Source organism: Cladophialophora carrionii, assembly GCF_000365165.1.
Source record: "Cladophialophora carrionii CBS 160.54 unplaced genomic scaffold supercont1.6, whole genome shotgun sequence".
Lineage (NCBI taxonomy): Eukaryota > Fungi > Ascomycota > Eurotiomycetes > Chaetothyriales > Herpotrichiellaceae > Cladophialophora > Cladophialophora carrionii.
This window is the reverse complement of record NW_008481831.1, coordinates 2,341,059-2,357,254: the sequence shown is the minus strand read 5'-3', so window position 1 is coordinate 2,357,254 and position 16,196 is coordinate 2,341,059. Positions and strand designations below refer to the sequence as shown.

At 55.9% G+C, this 16,196-nt stretch overlaps 6 protein-coding genes across 6 annotated transcripts; 1 reads left to right on the top strand and 5 right to left on the bottom strand.

The window, feature by feature from the left end:
* Positions 1–461: 461 nt before the first annotated feature.
* On the bottom strand, positions 462–2,309 carry G647_07814 (uncharacterized protein; the record flags this gene model as incomplete). The annotated part of the gene is made up of 3 exons (XM_008732126.1): positions 462–1,938; positions 1,996–2,201; positions 2,262–2,309. 3 exons carry the CDS (start codon positions 2,307–2,309, stop codon positions 462–464), a joined length of 1,731 nt encoding a protein of 576 aa, XP_008730348.1.
* Positions 2,310–3,382: 1,073 nt separating this feature from the next.
* Positions 3,383–4,420, bottom strand: G647_07813 (uncharacterized protein; the record flags this gene model as incomplete). The annotated part of the gene is made up of 1 exon (XM_008732125.1): positions 3,383–4,420. One exon carries the CDS (start codon positions 4,418–4,420, stop codon positions 3,383–3,385), a length of 1,038 nt encoding a protein of 345 aa, XP_008730347.1.
* A 1,656-nt stretch (positions 4,421–6,076) lies between these two features.
* G647_07812 (uncharacterized protein) lies at positions 6,077–9,589 on the bottom strand (the record flags this gene model as incomplete). Its single annotated transcript, XM_008732124.1, has 1 exon — positions 6,077–9,589. One exon carries the CDS (start codon positions 9,587–9,589, stop codon positions 6,077–6,079), a length of 3,513 nt encoding a protein of 1,170 aa, XP_008730346.1.
* A 587-nt stretch (positions 9,590–10,176) lies between these two features.
* On the top strand, positions 10,177–11,115 carry G647_07811 (uncharacterized protein; the record flags this gene model as incomplete). Its single annotated transcript, XM_008732123.1, has 1 exon — positions 10,177–11,115. One exon carries the CDS (start codon positions 10,177–10,179, stop codon positions 11,113–11,115), a length of 939 nt encoding a protein of 312 aa, XP_008730345.1.
* Positions 11,116–11,132: 17 nt separating this feature from the next.
* On the bottom strand, positions 11,133–12,794 carry G647_07810 (uncharacterized protein; the record flags this gene model as incomplete). Its single annotated transcript, XM_008732122.1, has 1 exon — positions 11,133–12,794. One exon carries the CDS (start codon positions 12,792–12,794, stop codon positions 11,133–11,135), a length of 1,662 nt encoding a protein of 553 aa, XP_008730344.1.
* A 782-nt stretch (positions 12,795–13,576) lies between these two features.
* G647_07809 (uncharacterized protein) lies at positions 13,577–15,628 on the bottom strand (the record flags this gene model as incomplete). The annotated part of the gene is made up of 1 exon (XM_008732121.1): positions 13,577–15,628. One exon carries the CDS (start codon positions 15,626–15,628, stop codon positions 13,577–13,579), a length of 2,052 nt encoding a protein of 683 aa, XP_008730343.1.
* Between the last annotated feature and the right edge of the window lie 568 nt (positions 15,629–16,196).

Genomic DNA, 16,196 nt, shown 5'->3' with positions numbered 1-16,196 from the left:
TGCATATAGACAAGAGAACCTTACAGGCTGTTCGACCGGGGGCGTCGAAGACAAAAAAGGAAAACAGAGAGGTGAGCAGGTTCCTTGACCTAATAGCTTGTGATATTATTATAGTATAATATGTTGTCGTAGTATTGTCTATATACAGCTTCAGTAGATTCAGCGAGTGGGTGGATGCACGCATTGAGCTGGAAGACGATGCATACAGATAACCTCACGGGCTGTTTAACCCGGCGTCAAAACACAAAAAAGGGAAAAGTGATAGGTGAGCAGGTTCCTTGATTCAACAGCTTGCATCCTACAATCATTTATTCCCCCAATCAGCGACATTCCCAAGTCCGGAGTCTTCATCTGGGGCTTCGCCATTGCATCAAGGACTTTATATTCACGGAGATATCGGTCAGAGTTTACCTGAAAAACTACCCCTTGATACAGTATGGTACGCCACGCAGCGCTACATGCTAGTCATCCACGTCTCTGGGCTCGTGCGTGGCCCAGTATCGATCATACTCCTCCGGCGCCATGGTAGGGAACTCGGTGGGCCTGGTGATGGGGACGAGGGATTCGCCGCGCGTGGCAAAGTCGGCGATGCGCTGGCGGGTGCGCTCGCGCGTCTTGTTGACGCTGTAGATCTTGACGCGGTGGCAGCTCGACGTGACGTGGAGGCCCCAGTTCCACGAGTTGCGCACGTCGAGCGGCTGCGTGTTGAGCGAGTTGTCCCAGCAGCGCACGACGATCTCGATCCACCCTTCCACGTCGCAGGGCAGTTCGTACTCCCACGTGCGCCACGCGAACTTGTGCTTGGCCGACAGCTTCTCCGGCGGCACCTCGTACCAGGAGAAGCCGCCGTCGGCGGACAGTTCGACGCGTTCGGGCCAGCGGCCGCCCCCGGAGTAGGCCCAGCCCTGGCATTGGATCTTGCCGTCGTGCACCACGACCTGTTTCGTCCAGGGCGACATGATGGCGCTGGACACGGGCATCTCCTGGATCTGGATCCCGTTCACGGGCAGTTGGTTGTGCTTGCCCACTTGTTGGTTGAAGTACAGGTACTCCTTGCTCTGGACCGGGGCGCGGGTCGGCTGCGCGAGGCCCCGGATCCGGTACACCCACTTCACGGACCTCGCGCCGATGTAGCCCATGACGACGAGACGGACCGGGTAGCCGTGGATCTTGGGCAGCGGCTCGCCGTTCATCTCCCATGCGAGCATCACCTCGTTGGCCTTGACCTTGGACCAGGGGACGCTGACGAGATAGTTCATCAGCTCGTTCTGCTTAAAGTACGTGTCTGCGCCGTGGAATTCGAGGTGCTTCCCGCCTTCGGCCATGCCGCCGCACTGCTTGATGACCTTTTTGAGCGACACTCCCACGTAGCGAGACGTGCCGATGGCTCCTTCGGCCCAGGGGGCATTGATCATCTCGTCGCCCTCTCCCGCGTACATTTGAATCTGCTCGACACGGCGAGTGCCGCTGCATTGGATGGTCACGAGCTTCTCCATTCGGGGAAACAGCTCCTCGTTTTGCAGGTCCTTGAGTGTGAATTTGCGGGGATGTTTGACCAGGCCGTCGAGCGTGAGTTCCCATGCATCTGCATCGATGTCGGGGATGCCGCCGTGGTTTCGAATGAAGTGCAGGGATGTCGGAGTGATGGGCTTGGCGGTAACAAGCCTCTTGGGCGGTTCGCCATTGTACGGGAACTGCAAGAGATGAAGCATGTCCGGATGCTTCTCCTGGATGACGCGGAGCCAGGATTCCTCCGGTACAGAAGTCAAGGGCCCTCCGATGGCCTTGTGCCATAGTTTCCAGCGAACACCCTCGAGCACCGGGTTGGTGTCCGGGATTGCTCCGAGCTGGAATTCTGGCGGAGGCGGAAATGCTTGGCCCATCATGATCTTGTGGGCAATGGCCTTCTTCTCCGGGTACTGCTCCCACTCGATGTACCTGTTGGGAGTCTTAGTATTAAGCTGTAAGCTGAATGAGTGGCAGACTGTCACCCACCCTCGCCACCCTGGGCGCTCCTCAGCAAACACCACATCCCGGTCGATCTCGTCCTTCTCCACGAATTCTTTCGCCTCTGCGAGCTCCTTTTCCAATTCCGGGTCAGGCGGGACATCTTCGACGAACTGTCCTTCGGGCAGCGTCTGATCCCGGATGGGCAGCTCTGCCGCAGCGAGGCCCTGCTCGAGCTTCCATTCGTCTTGCGGCTGCAACAGCAACCATTGTCAGCTGATCTCTCCTCTGAGCACTCGGCGATGACGAAGTACAACCTGGTGGTGGCTTCTCAGCTCTCTCATGCGCACGTCGGTGTGCATGTTGGCTAATCTTGTAGTGCTTCAATATTACCACAGACAAGGTCCTGCTTTACCTCAACGTTGTCGCGGCCGACGAGATCATGTACTGCTGAGTGAGGAAAGAGGAGTGCCGAAAGGAGGGAGAAGGTTCAGTGGATAAGACTGAAGGACGAGGAAGAGGCGCATCCGGCCAAACTTATGGAAAAGAGCTGTTACTAGGGACCGCGAGCTCAGTGGCCGGAGGGGACGGAGAACGATGAAGCTCTGCCCACTTCAAGCCCCTGCTTGCTCTCATTTGCACCGAAGCACTCGAGGACTTACTTCATCAGTGGCTTCCGCGCAGTTTCACCAGGTCTGTTCGCGGCTTCGAGGTGCAACAAGCCTCATGCCGGCAGGTCCAGTGGACAGCTTCGAGCCGCCAATCGGGCGACAGGTGAACTCGACGTGATGAGTGTATGACGACGCAATGGATGCAAGAGTGAGAAGCGAAGTTTTCCGGGAGATACATCCCTCGTCGCAGAATGCTCGACGGTTTTGATTGGTTGGTGGTTGCCCAGTCGCGGTCCATCGATTGGCCGACAGGGATCCGCTATCGCTCGATCGTTGATTGGCCGGGACGACGCTTCTTCGCCTCGCACGAGCTTGTCGCGCGAGCTTCTCTCCCATTATTTTCCCACGCACTCACCGTCGCTCTGCACTTCTGACATTCACCCGCTCCTCGCCGTCGAACATGTCACCTCTGAGACCCAGAAGCCACGATGCTCCCCCAATCGCGATTTCCAGGAGCACACACACCCAATCTGGGAGACCCACTCTATCTTACAAACCGTGCATACCCGGCCTCCAGCGAGCATGTCAATCCTCATTAGGAAAATCTGCTGTGCAACCAGTGTCGTCGACCATTGTCCAGACACGAGATTTCACCAGGCAAACGTACCACCTGCTCCAGTCCCAAGTACGAGTACACGTGTAAGTAAATGTGCAGATATCGGCAATCATTACTGCGTAACAAATAGCCCAATGTGGCTTCAACACTGGTCCACCCGCCTTGATACCAAGCATATTCCCCCAGCAGTGGTGACCAGCCAGTGAAATCAGAAATAACCTAGTTTCTTCAACTGCTCCCACGTATCCTCCACCGTCTTCTGGAAGTTGGTGAATTTCAACCCCAACACCTGCTCCGCCTTACTCCTATCCAGACTGAAGTGCTGGGTTCTGTCCACCTTGGCGCCCTCGTCTCCCAAGCCCTTCTCGCCCTTCGCTCTCAGGCCAGCGAGGCCATCCTCGAAATAATCAACCCCACCACAGAGCAAAAACCGTTCGTTGATTCCGTTGTCCAGCGATAACGCCTTTAAATGAGCCTCGGCGACGTCCCGCACGTCCACCCAAGCAGGCAACCCCGGCGTGGCGACCTTGGGGGCAAAGTTCGGATCCTTGCCCTGTATGGATACCACAAGCCGCTTGATGCTGGTGTTCAACCCGTCCACGCCCTTGGAAACGTCGAGTTCCTGAATCGGCGGGCCGTAGATCATGGGCGGGCAGAAGGTGATCAGATCCCATGAGATCTCGCCCTTGGACTTTGCGTCTCGCCACATGTCCCACGCCGCGCGCTCGGCAAATGTCTTGGACGCGTGGTATCCCTTGATTCCGTCCTGCTTGGCCTCGTCAAGCGTCAAGGGGTCCCAGTCTTCGGATGTGTAAGTATACCCCGGACGAGGACTCTTGGAGAGATTGACCACGCTGGCGAAGGAGGACAAGATGGTCAGTTTCTTCAGGGATTTATTCTTCAAGGCGGACGAGACGACGTTGCGCGTGCCATTCACGGCTGGGTTCACGAGTTCGTTGATCGGGTCGGCCGAGACGGTAAAGTACGGGCTCGCGACGTGGCAGATGAAATCCACCCCGTCGACGGCCTTGTCAAGCGCCCCGGGGGCTTGAATGTCGGGGACTTCCACGAAAGTCAGGTCCTTGGAAGCACTGGCTTCGGGGTACTGCTTGCTCAGGTAGGTGGCCTTTGAGAGGGAGCGCAGAGTCCCTCGCACGCGGTAGTTGTGCGAAAGGAGAGTGTGGAGGACATGGGCGCCAACATAGCCGTTCGGCCCCGTGAGCAGGACGAGAGGCTTGGTGGACATTTTCTGTATCGATGAAGGGAGCAGAAGCAGGCGTCACCGATAATAGTACGAGTACTGTTGTATGTTGTATGTTGTATGTTGTATGTTGTAACTGTTTGGACGCAGTCAATGTCAAAACCCGTGCTCGTGTCTCCCTCCCACCTTATATACAATTACGTTCGAGCAGTGCTTCGTCCTGTCGAGTATGTAATGAGCAGAATGCGGTCTCAGAAGCGGGTGTTAGCACCGCTCACGACAAGTATGAGATTAGCAGATCACCCTCTTTGTCCCAAGTTAACTCCATCGCCGGCGGATGAGGCCTTACTAGGCGTCGCACCCACATGGCACGGCACGGCAACAGACCAATAATGCATGGGCAAATAATTGACAAAGAGTCGAGCAGTCAGTGGCTCACAGGCTCATTCACTCAAGCACTCAATCAACCCAATTCCGCCGCTCCCGCCGCAGTACGAGTATACCGTCGGTTCCTCCGCAGCTACAGCACGACTACAGTTACACCCGCACGGCCGCCGCGGCCGCCTCTCGTCCCGCGGAATTTGAGGCACCATCCCAAACCCAATCAGGCCCGCTCAAGGCAGGTAAGGGAATGACGGACTCACCAGTCACCTACCAGTCGGCTCATCCCCCATTGCAAACTCCTCAAACTCCCACCGGAACAGTGCGCCGCGTCAACTAACCTATAGGTACTAGTAGTTATCGATCAGCCTGCATCTACCACGGTAGGTGGCATCTCTCGTATTGTCTTCGTCGTGTTCTGCTTCTTCACTTCGTCACTTCGTCACTTTGTCATTCACTCACTCACTGTTGGGTGTCTGTACTCGTACCTGCGTCAATTGCGTAGTTGCTCGTAGCAGCGCCGGGCTGGGGCCTTCTAAAGCCCTTCGCTTCCGGATGTGAGGACGGAGTCCTGAATACACAGTGGCTCGTGGTCACAGTCGCACGGTGCCACTGCCATTGCCATTGCCATTGCCATTGCCATACTAGTACAAGTCCGAAAGCACCGTCCATGGCACACCCACCTACCCGCCCACCTACTGTAGGTACTCACTGCAAAACATGTCCTGATGGCCATACTTCGCTTTCGACACCATTTAATTAATTACCTCGGACATTCCTTGGGATGCCTCAGATGCCTACCTTTATCACTCGTGGTGCCGTGCCACCTACTGTGTACAATTGCGCACCATCTGCGCCGTACTCCGTGACTCCCTACGGAATTACTCGGATCACACCCACCACCACGAGGCAATCGGGATCCAAATTACCCGGCAACACAATGCGAAGCTACAACAGTGTTGAGCCGTTATCAGAGCCGCTCTCGCATGACATTACATTATACTCATAGAGGACCAGGCTACTGTACGTGTCTACCTGTAATCATAGTTGCTCTGACAAAAGTGCTATTGTGCGTGTCGTCAACATATCCTACTGCGCGACTCCGTCCTCCGTCCTCCGTACTGTATTGGTCACGCCGCGTGCGCTTCTCGATCTCCTCGTCCGCGGCTGTTATGACTAATTCCACGACATGCACAAGTCCACGTCCTCGCATCGTGAATGCATCCCTTCGTGTGAGATCTCCTTGAGAAGGGACCCAACGCCCCTGTTGCTCTTCCCCTCCGATTCTCATATCACTGCATCCACGGGCCATACCACTCTCTAACCCAGCAACATTTCCAACTCCTCGATCCTTTTCTTCCTCCTCTCCTCCTCGCTTTCACTCGCCCCGGAGTGGCCAACGCCCAAACTTCCCGCCACGGCCATCTTCCTTTCTTGCACCCTCAACATCCTGCCTTCGATGCTCTCCTTCGTCACGAATCTCACCACCTCGACCTTCTGCGTCTGACCCATCCGATGCACGCGGTCGATCGCCTGTGCTTCCACAGCGAAACTCCACCATGGATCCATCATGTAACAGCGACTCGCGGCCGTGAGATTGAGCCCGACACCGCCGGCCCGCAGGGAAAGGAGCAAGATGCGCGGCGCCTTCGGGTCTGACGCGTTCTCGGCGTTAAAGGCGCGAATCACTTGCGCTCGAACTTTCTGCGACATCGTGCCGTCGAAACGCAGGTACGCGAAGCCATGTTTGCTGAGCTGAGGAGCGATCAGGTCGAGGAAAGACGTGAACTGGGAGAAAACCACCGCTTTCGTTCCCCTAGGCAACGCGGACAAGTGGCTTAGCAATGCGGCTATCTTGGCCGAAGTCGACGCAGAAGGTGAGTAAGGATGGATCCGCCGTAGCGAGATCTTGGTGGGTTGAACATTGCCATCATCCGCCCCATACATGTCTTGGTCTTCATCAAACGATGCCGATCGAGTATTGTGCTTGACAACCTCGAAGACGTCTCGGGGGTTGATCTCCTCTCTGCACGAGAAACAACGAGGGTTCTCTCCTTTATCCAACTGGTGTGCAATGTACTTTTCCAAGCAGTCTTTGCATGCACTGTGCCAGCAAGTGGTGACGGCAGGGTCGTTCATGGGTTCTTCAAAGCAGAGCGGACACTCGGCGCTTGATTCATCCTGAATTTGCCGCAGAGCATTGGTGGTGAATGTGTTGATCGGGTCTTTCGATGCCGGGTTCTCTTTGTCGGCAAGATCAGTGTCTTTGGTGAACCGGGCAATGAGGTCTTGAAGATCCATGTCGTCGGCAAAGCCGTTCTCGTCCGCGGCCGCGGCGACGGCTGCATCTTCTTCGTCTGCCACGATGTCCTTGTTGCGAGTCAATACAGGATGGCAACAGGACTGCCGCAAGCGAAGAATCTGAGCAAAGATTGTGGTGTAGGACTTCAGGAGGGTGCCAGCTGCGACCGACTCGTTGAAAGCCCGTTTCGCCCGGGTGAAGATCAGATCGTACACTTCGCGCTCTGTCTTTGACAACTCGACTTCTTCGACAGTGATTGATTTGGCAGGCAGCGGCACGAGAGCTTCACCTTCAGGCGTCTTCATGTCTTTGGTTCTCCGGAGCACCAGTGGTTCTAGTACCGTCTGCACGACGTTAAGCGCTCTTGCAATCTCTTTCGACTCAAACGGCACTGTGATGAACGTTTTCCAGAAAGAAAAGTTACTCCATGGCTCGACTTTGAGGAACCGTACCAGGCTGAAAAGATCCTCCAGACGATTGACAATCGGCGTCCCGGTCAGGACCCATCTGTGCCTCGCTCGGAGCTCATAGCAAGCCTTGGATGTCTTTGCCTGCCTGTTCTTGATTGTGTGCGCTTCGTCGAGAATGACTCGGTGGAAGTCCACCGAGAACAGGCCGCCATGAGACGCTCTGTCGCCACCAGCGGCCGACACTTGGTTGAACTCTGATAAAACGGTGCCATAACTCGTGATGATGACATTTGGGGCAGAACCAGCATTCGAAGCAGAGCACAAGATCTGCAGATTGACAGACTTCTCGCTGCCGTAATAAACCATGGTCCTCAACGTGCCTGGCTTCGATGACTTGACCGCCTCACTTTCCCATTGCGCCAACAATGACATCGGTGCCAATACCAGTGTTGTGCATGGCGCTGGCTCCACAGAAACCGACGACTGTGGCAGGCGAGGCAGGTTGTTGACCGAGGTCAGTGTCTTGTTCATGGCCTCCAGATCAACCTGGGACCGGTTCGAATGGATCAGGCTGTAAATCTCGATTGTCTTGCCGAGTCCCATCTCGTCTGCCAGGATCCCTCCCAAGCAATTCTGTTCTTGAACCGGGAAGTCTAGACTAATTTCTCCAGAATAGAGGTTCACGTAGAACTTGTCCTGGCCTTCCACAACTGGCACTGGCCTGTCGCCCGCATCTTTGGCGGGCCAGGTGTACTCTTCCCATAGAGGATGCATTGACAATTGTTTGTCAGACTTCTCGTCCCGCTCTTTAGCGAGCATCCAATGCAACGCCTGTTTCTGGTACTTTCGCAAGTCAAGTTGGAAGGTTGCGGCGGGCTCAGCTTCCGGAGTGTTGAAGTCGAACGACTGTGCCTTGCGGTACAACGTGTCAAGTTGATCCTCCTCCAGTTCTTCTCCTTCCTCCTCTTCAGGGCCTGGTGTCGAAGTGCCAGATTTGCCCTTGGCTTCTTTGTCCTTGTCGTATTGCTCCGCCATTTCGGCAGCTTTCAACAATCCTTGCTTCTTGTGCTTCGCCACTGTTTCGTTCGTGGTTGTTGGACTTAGGTTCACTTCCTCGAACAATTTGACGAGCGCGACTTGGCGTAATCGAAGATCCTTCTCCTCTGTACTCTCCTTCTCCAGAAAGAAACCGGTGGCTCTGTTGTCGTCCTTGGGTTTGACAAAGGCGTTGGCTTCGAAAGCAGTCTTGAGCATATACGCATGGAGTTGGAGGTAGATTGTGTCGTTGACCCGGACACGATCCGGCGCATAGACGCACGTTCCTTCAAAACGGCATATCTTCTGATCCAGCAATGGCGACACCCAGGAAGCCGTCTCTTCAGGTAGGCGTCCTAGTTCCTCGCCTTTGGCGTTCGTAAAGCGCGTTATGACGTCCGCCTTCTGGTTTCTGCCCACGACAGGTACCAGCTTCCCGCCTCGCCCAATCTTTGTCTTTGGGGTGATTTTGGACCGTTCTATCCGTACTGCCTCTCCGTGGCCCAACAAGTCGGTACCGCTCTTTGTCATCCATGCGCCTACACCAAATGATCCCACGTATCGCTCTTGCGGCATCGAGTCTAGTCGTATCATCTGCGGCAGAGCCGCGCCCTGGCTCTTCTTTCGTTGCTTGGGCACTGAAGGGGTGTTGGCTGGAGCAGCAGCAGCAGCAGCAGAGGAGCTCAGCCACGAGTCTACTCCTCTTGAAGGAAGCGATATGTCCGGCGCAGGTGTGGTGATATTCTTCCATGACCCGTCAAAGTACATATTGATCGCCCGCTCAATATTACCATTGGCGGCGGACTGCACCTTGTCCACCACATCCTGAGGAACATCCTCTCCGACAAAGGCGCGGAATGTGTCAGAGTCAAACGTAGACGCCGCCGCACTGTTACCAGGGATCTCAAGGTCGGCGTGGTCGGTTTGGCTGGACTTTGGCTCAGCGCCAGTGGAAGAGGTGGCGGAATTTGGTCGACTCGAGACATTCACCGAAGACGAGGTTTGCGGTTGCGGTTGTTCGGCCACATCTTCTGGGTCGTCGACGAAGAAACGTCTTTTTTTTCTGGGCCGCACGCCCACGTCCATGGATCCCAAGCAATTGTGGCCTGCGCAATGAACACAAATTGAAGATGGAGTGAAAGCGGCAACGACGCGTGCATTAAACGCGCTTGCACGTGACGGTGGGCGAGGCGAGTCAACGTCATACAAAGCAAATTAATTCTCTTCCTGCATCGCTCCTTGAGCAATCAAAGGACCCATGTTGAAGGTCAGGTTGCAGCTCAGTCCAATGAAATCTGTAGAAGAGGCCTCATTGTTTGTCCTGCGCCATGTCGAAATGAAGGATTGTCAAGCTTAGGGGTCTTTCGGAGCAGAGAGCAGGACATCGCCTCCGATATGTCGGCAGTGGGAGGATGTGGCAGACGGCTGATATCGAGATGGCCCAAAGAAGCCCAGAGAGTATCGAATACCCGGGTTCGCACCTTCACATCGACGCGACCAGCAGGGCTTTCACTTGACAGGGGTTCACCAGATGTGAAGAAAGCACAGGGCTATTGTTCCGGTCTTGTTCGGTGGGTTCATCTATTCCCTCGCCCCGCGAACGTGGTTCTCACTGCAGCTCCAGAAACTATGACTCGCCATCATACACGCTCGCTCACTTCATCCCGCCGCACATGCTGCCGGCGTACTTCGCCATCCGGGCCTTCAACATCGAGCTGGCGAGAATCCCCGATGTCGTGTCCATGCCTCAAATCGGGGCGTTGAGGATGCAATTCTGGAGAGACACCATCGACAAGAGCTTTAAGCTCACTCCCCCGTCGGAGCCCGTTGCCATCCTGATCGCGTCATACCTCAAGCAAGGCCACAAACTCAACAAGACCTGGTTCCAACGCATCATTACAGCCCGAGACCGCAAATTGACACATCCGGGGTTCACCAATCTATCCGAGCTCGAATCTTACGCCGAGTCAACGTACTCCACGCTCCTTTACCTGACGCTCTCGGCACTACCCTTGAAGTCGGTGGAGGTGGACCATCTGGCATCCCACGTCGGGAAAGCCGCAGGCATCGCTGCCGTTCTTCGCGGCGTCCCGTTACTTGCATTTCCCCCTCCACCCAATACCCACTCGGTCAATCCACCTCAAATGGGCGGCGGGACGCGCGAGCGACAAGGCGTGGTTACCCTCCCCCTGGACGTCATGTCCCAGTGCGGCGTGCAAGAAGAAGACATATTTCGGAATGGCGCGAACGCCGTCGGTGTCCGCGATGCCGTGTTCACAGTCGCCACTCGCGCGTCTGACCATCTCATAACCGCCCGCGAACTGCTCAAGAATCTCCAACAATACCGCGATCCGGGCCACGAATTCGAGCACATGTACGATGAAGGTCACGGGTACAGCAAGTATGACATTGGCGAGCGCACCTCGGCGGAGAAAAGGAAGGAAGACATCGACAAGGGGTTTGGCATCGTAATGGGCCCGGCCGTCAGCGCACAATTGTGGCTGGACCGGCTGCAGAAGGTCGACTTTGACATTTTCCGCCCTGACCTGCGACGCGTCGAGTGGAAGTTGCCATTCGTGGCGTGGTTGCGGCACAGGCGTGGCAAGCTCTAATCCGGTTGTCCCACCATTCAGGGCGATGTCAGAGCATTCACTTTTGCCTCCTGCACCTGTGGAAAGCCGTTCGAGTCGACGGTGTTTCTTCGACTCTTGCTCAGCGTCATTGCGTCGCCCTTCTTACCCAAAATCGCCTCAATGGCTCCGATCAGTGCCTGTGAGTCGTACAACATGACCCCCTTGGAGCTCTTTCGGCCATACAGCTTCAAGCAGTCAATGCCCAGCGAGGCGAGATGGCTTCGATCCACCTGCGGCGTGCCCTCCCCAGTCAGGTGGATCACATGTGTCACATACTTCCGATAGACGTCGTCCCGGCCTGGGTCGCGGGTGTGGGTGTGAGTAGGTATGTGCCCGTTCGTCGCAGCAGCAGGGAACAGGAATCCGCCGTGTCGAGTCGCTGCAGGAGTTGGCGGGGCCGAAGACCTCAGCGTATCCTCGGACCGCGAGGCATGAAGCTTCGGTCTCCACGGTCGGCCTGACGAATGTTCGCCAGCCCGCGCAATGGCCTCGACAAAGTCGAATGCCGAGAAGGGATCGGAACTCGGACCCGTTTCCCGGTCCAGAGACCCGTTGAGGATCAGGATCTTGTGGCGTGCGGGTGTGGAGCGCAGCGCGTCGCCCACGCCCTTGAGGACGACGGACGGGATAATAGACGTGTAAAGTGAGCCGATGGAGTAGATGATAGCCTGAGACTCCTTAATCGCCGAGAGCACCCTCGGGTTCGCGGGCGGGAGCATTTCCTGTCCATAAGGGTTGATATACCAGATACGCTCAATCCTGGCGGGCAGGTCCTCGTCGTGGTCCTTGCTAAACTTGATGTTCCGCTGGCGTAGTGTAGGAAGCGTGCCGGGGATATGCGCGTCCTCGATCTCGTCGCGGAACTCAGCACCAGGGTCAGCTATCGCACTTGAACCAAGCGAGGTCGAGGGAGAGGGCGAGGCGGAAGGCGAGAGTGACAGAGGGTCCCCCACTCCCACTCCCACTCCCACAACGGGCATCTCCAGCTTCGTCCTCGCCTCGGGATGGGAGATATTGTTCTGCCCAACAATGACGTCCCCGTTCGCCAGCCCCGCCGCGATATGGTGGGAGAAGTTGGAATTGATGCTCGGGATCACGCGCACCTCGGCATCCGGAATCGCGCAGATACTGCTCAGCAAGTAAATGGCGGACTCGAAGCTGCCGCAGAAGAGCCGCGCGCCCGTGAGGAACAAATTGCCGACGCTGCCGGACGTGAAGTCGAACGTCGACGCCGGGGGCCGCGCCCTCTTGACGACCTCGAGGTTCAGCGCGTTGAGGAAGGCGCGGATGAGTTCCTTCTTGGCCGCGGGGATGTCGCGCCACAGCGGACTCGTGCCCCACACGATGGCCTGCCAGCTGGCGGCGGCGTCGGCGGCGCTGGTGCTCGACAGCCGGTGGTTGAACAGGTTGGAGATGGCCGACCGTTCGGTCGACGGCGGGTGCGTGGGGATCAGGCGCACGAGGCGCGAGCGTACGTCGCCGATGCCCGGCCCGCCGAAGACGCGGATCAGTTCCGACGACGACCCGCCGTTGTCCGAGATGGGGATGATGTAGTTGAGCGGGCAGGACTTGGTGACGCGCACGGCCTCGAAGACTTCGACGAGCGCGTTGGCCGCGCTGCCGCCGGAAAAGACGGTGATGCCTTTGGCGGTGGTCATGGCGGCGTCGAGTTTGGATTGGATATGAGTGGGATGCGTCGATATAGGAGCGGAATAGGGGCAAAGGGGGAGGGGTCAAGTGTTCCTTTGAGGTATCATATTGTCGCCATGATGGTACTGTAGTGTACAGACGTGGCCTTTCCCATTGAGGTGTCAATTTCGGTGTCTGGTGGTGTCTCTATGGAGCAGGTACCCGGTATGTTAGTAGTCCAGCCTTGCAAACCTCGTGCAGAATGATGGCCGATGTTCTGCCGGAGGTGGATTCCGAATCTGGAAATTGAGCCGATCTTCTGCCGTAGCGGAAAGCTGATTCGGGAAAGAGAGCCGGGTTAGATGTTTTGGATTGGGAAATGCTTCCACTGAAGAAGGACGGAATATATGAGACATGGGCAGCCCCAATGTCACAGGACAAATTAGTGGATTGGTCCGAGACGGCATGGGACAGACCCTCAGCTTGATACCCATGATCGTGCGTCTTTGTTCCAAATTACGGGTGAAGACTACCTAGGTATCTTTGCGTATTGTGTGCCCTGCAACCGCTTAAGCAGAGCGCTCCGAGCGTCGTAGTGGGAAAATCCAACGTCAGATGGAGATGATATAAATTGGATTCATCTTGGGTTCAACCTCCGCAACTCCTCGCTCGATCGACTGTACCTGGACCTCCTACAGGTAAATGCTCAGCACACGCTACAGATCTGGCCAAGTCCAGGTCTGCATCCAGGCATGGAGCCACCTGCGATGATTGCTGCTGCCCACCATTGTTGCTTGGATATGCAAGGGCCTCATTTCACATCAGACTGCAACCGTCTCCTCCTTCCCCTCTTGATAAGTGCCTTGTTCGCCCACCTTACCACCCATCTCGTCATAACATCCCTCATCAGTAACAAGAACACCACCACTGATACTGGCACAGCGATAACCCAGAAAAAGGCGTCGCTGTGCTGCTGCACGCCATTAAAGCGCTCGAAGTTCTGACCGAAATAACCGGTCAAGAAAGTCAGGGGCAAGAAGAAACAGGTCACGATGGTGAGTTGTTTCATGGATTCGTTCTGGTACGCCGAGACCGTGTTGAAAATCAAGTCGACGAGGTTGTCGGCATTACGCCGCATTTGATCGTAAGAGTCTTGAATCAGCAACGCGTGATCTTCTACGTCGCCGAGGTAAGTTATCGTCAGAGGAGAAATCTGTACCCCACTCAACAGAGGTGGCGATGAAAACTGTTTCCGAAGATTCGAATTCTTCAACTCATGGCTCGTGGCTTTGCTGAGTGGATCGTGCTGGTCGAGCGCTGCAGGACTAGCGATGCGCGAATGGGGTACGGGTGCAGGCTGAGCATCTGTTTTGTGATCTTTCAGGGCGCCGATGAACTGGACGACCGGGGCGATTGCGTTTCGTAGAATGGCAATCTCGGAGGTGAGGATGTAAAGGACGTTCGATTGATGGATGTCGGGATCTGTGAGCACGTCCAATTCCAAGTCCCCTATCGCATCTTGATAGGCCGTCGTCACAGGGATCGCAAGATCGATTATCGCATCGAGGATAGCTTGGCAGAGCATACTGGCGTCGGAACATTGGCGCAGGATGGTCCCGGGTGACTGGAGGCGGCGGATGATGGGTGTTTGAACATCGTGGGCGGAATACTCGAAAAAGGAGATGACGGTGTTGTCAGCGCAGAGGAAAATCGATACCTGTTCCATCGAGACACCGATGCCCTTTGGACTGAGAACGGCGTGCCGCTCCATGTAGTCGATGCGATCCTGGTTGGGCCCGGCATGATAGCGTTGCATGGTACGGATGTTCCTGGGTGCCCACGGGGTTCCCACTTTGGTGTTCTTAAAGCTGTTGGAAGGCTGTAGGCCCTCCACGACGTCGGCGGAGCCAGACCGCCGTGTCTTTTTCTTCTTCATGGGCTTGCGCAGGTCCTCGATGAGTGAGAGAATCGCTCCTTTTCTTCGCTTGTTTTCGCGTTTCCTCCTCTGGTGTTCGGTGATAATTCTGGTGCGGTATTCAGACTCGGCAATGTCAGACTTCGAGTCGTCCTTGTCCTCGTCGTCAGAGTCGGAGTCCGATTCATTCTCTTCCAGATTGATGAGCTTCTGCAGGGGCAAAACCATGTAGGTATGGTCACTGTACCAATCCACCTTCGTCCTGTTCTTGGTGTGAATCAAATCCTCAATGGCAAGCCGGTGAAGCCGCTTGTGGTTCCCTAGTACCCGAATCACGTCCCACGACAATCCATTCACGTTGATCCATCGGACGTCGCTCCATGCTGGGGGCCCATCCTTAAGAAATTCCTCGATATTATCATTGTCGAGGTCCGTCGTTGAGACCGCCTCATTGCTGAAGTCCACCACTGTGATCTCACACCGCTGATTGAGCTTCTCGAGGTGTGCTGGATCTCCGCCAACCGCGTTGCCCTGACTGTATGGAGGAGCCGGGTCACTCGTGTCAATACCAGGCTCCTGGCCTGGCGCCCAGCCACTTGACCTGCCCATCTCGGCCGAGCCGTAAATGACATTGGCGGTATCTGCTCGGCCCCTCCGCCGCAGGGACTTTATCGAGCCCTTAGACATGGCGGTGTCCGTGCGATGCAGGATCCGGGGCGAGTGAGGTTGCGTGCCCTCGTCCGCGGCATGTTGATGGTGCTCGGGGTTGTCCTGAATTCTTACATGGGGATGAAAGGTTTCTGCCACATGATTCTGCGCTTCCAGATCGTGCAAGTGAGGTCTATGCCCATGCTCTCGGGAATGACGCGCGAGAGGGCTTTGAGACGTGTCTTCCGAGTCGACCGAGGCGCGCTTCGAGGAGGAGAGGACATGGGAGCCGTGTGTCATTGTGGCGGAGGGATGGACCGACAGCTGAGCAGTGCCGCGGGATCGAGCAAGCTTCGAGTACAAAAGGGCGGCATCAGCAAAGAAAAAAGAGGCTCCCCATGGTAGGGGAAAAGGCGCAGGGGCAGTCACATGCAGTACATGATGTTGCAGCCGCTCAAAGGAATGACTTGTGTCTGGCTTTTGTTTGAGGAAATCCTACAATGACGCAAAGGGGCCAATATGAGGATGAGGGAGCAAAGGGGCAAAGGGAGGCCCGCCCGAGGCCAATGGCGATGCCTATTCTGCGAAGCGCATCCTTTGGCGTGCCTAAGCTCTTAGGCGAAGCATTTCCCCATGCCTAATAGTCACAGTACCTTAGTGTACTCCGTATGGGATGTAGCTCGTACCGAGTACCCCGTATGTAGCTTGTTAACCAGCTTAGGCACTATCCAGCCTGCAATTGGTGGTGACGACCCCCTACGTTCAGGGCTCTAATTATGGCACGTTCAGGAATCACTCCTCGTAGCCGTTTGGACGCTCACGATGTAGGCCAGCGCTTTTCTTCAGCTGCGTCTCCAAGTTGGTTTCC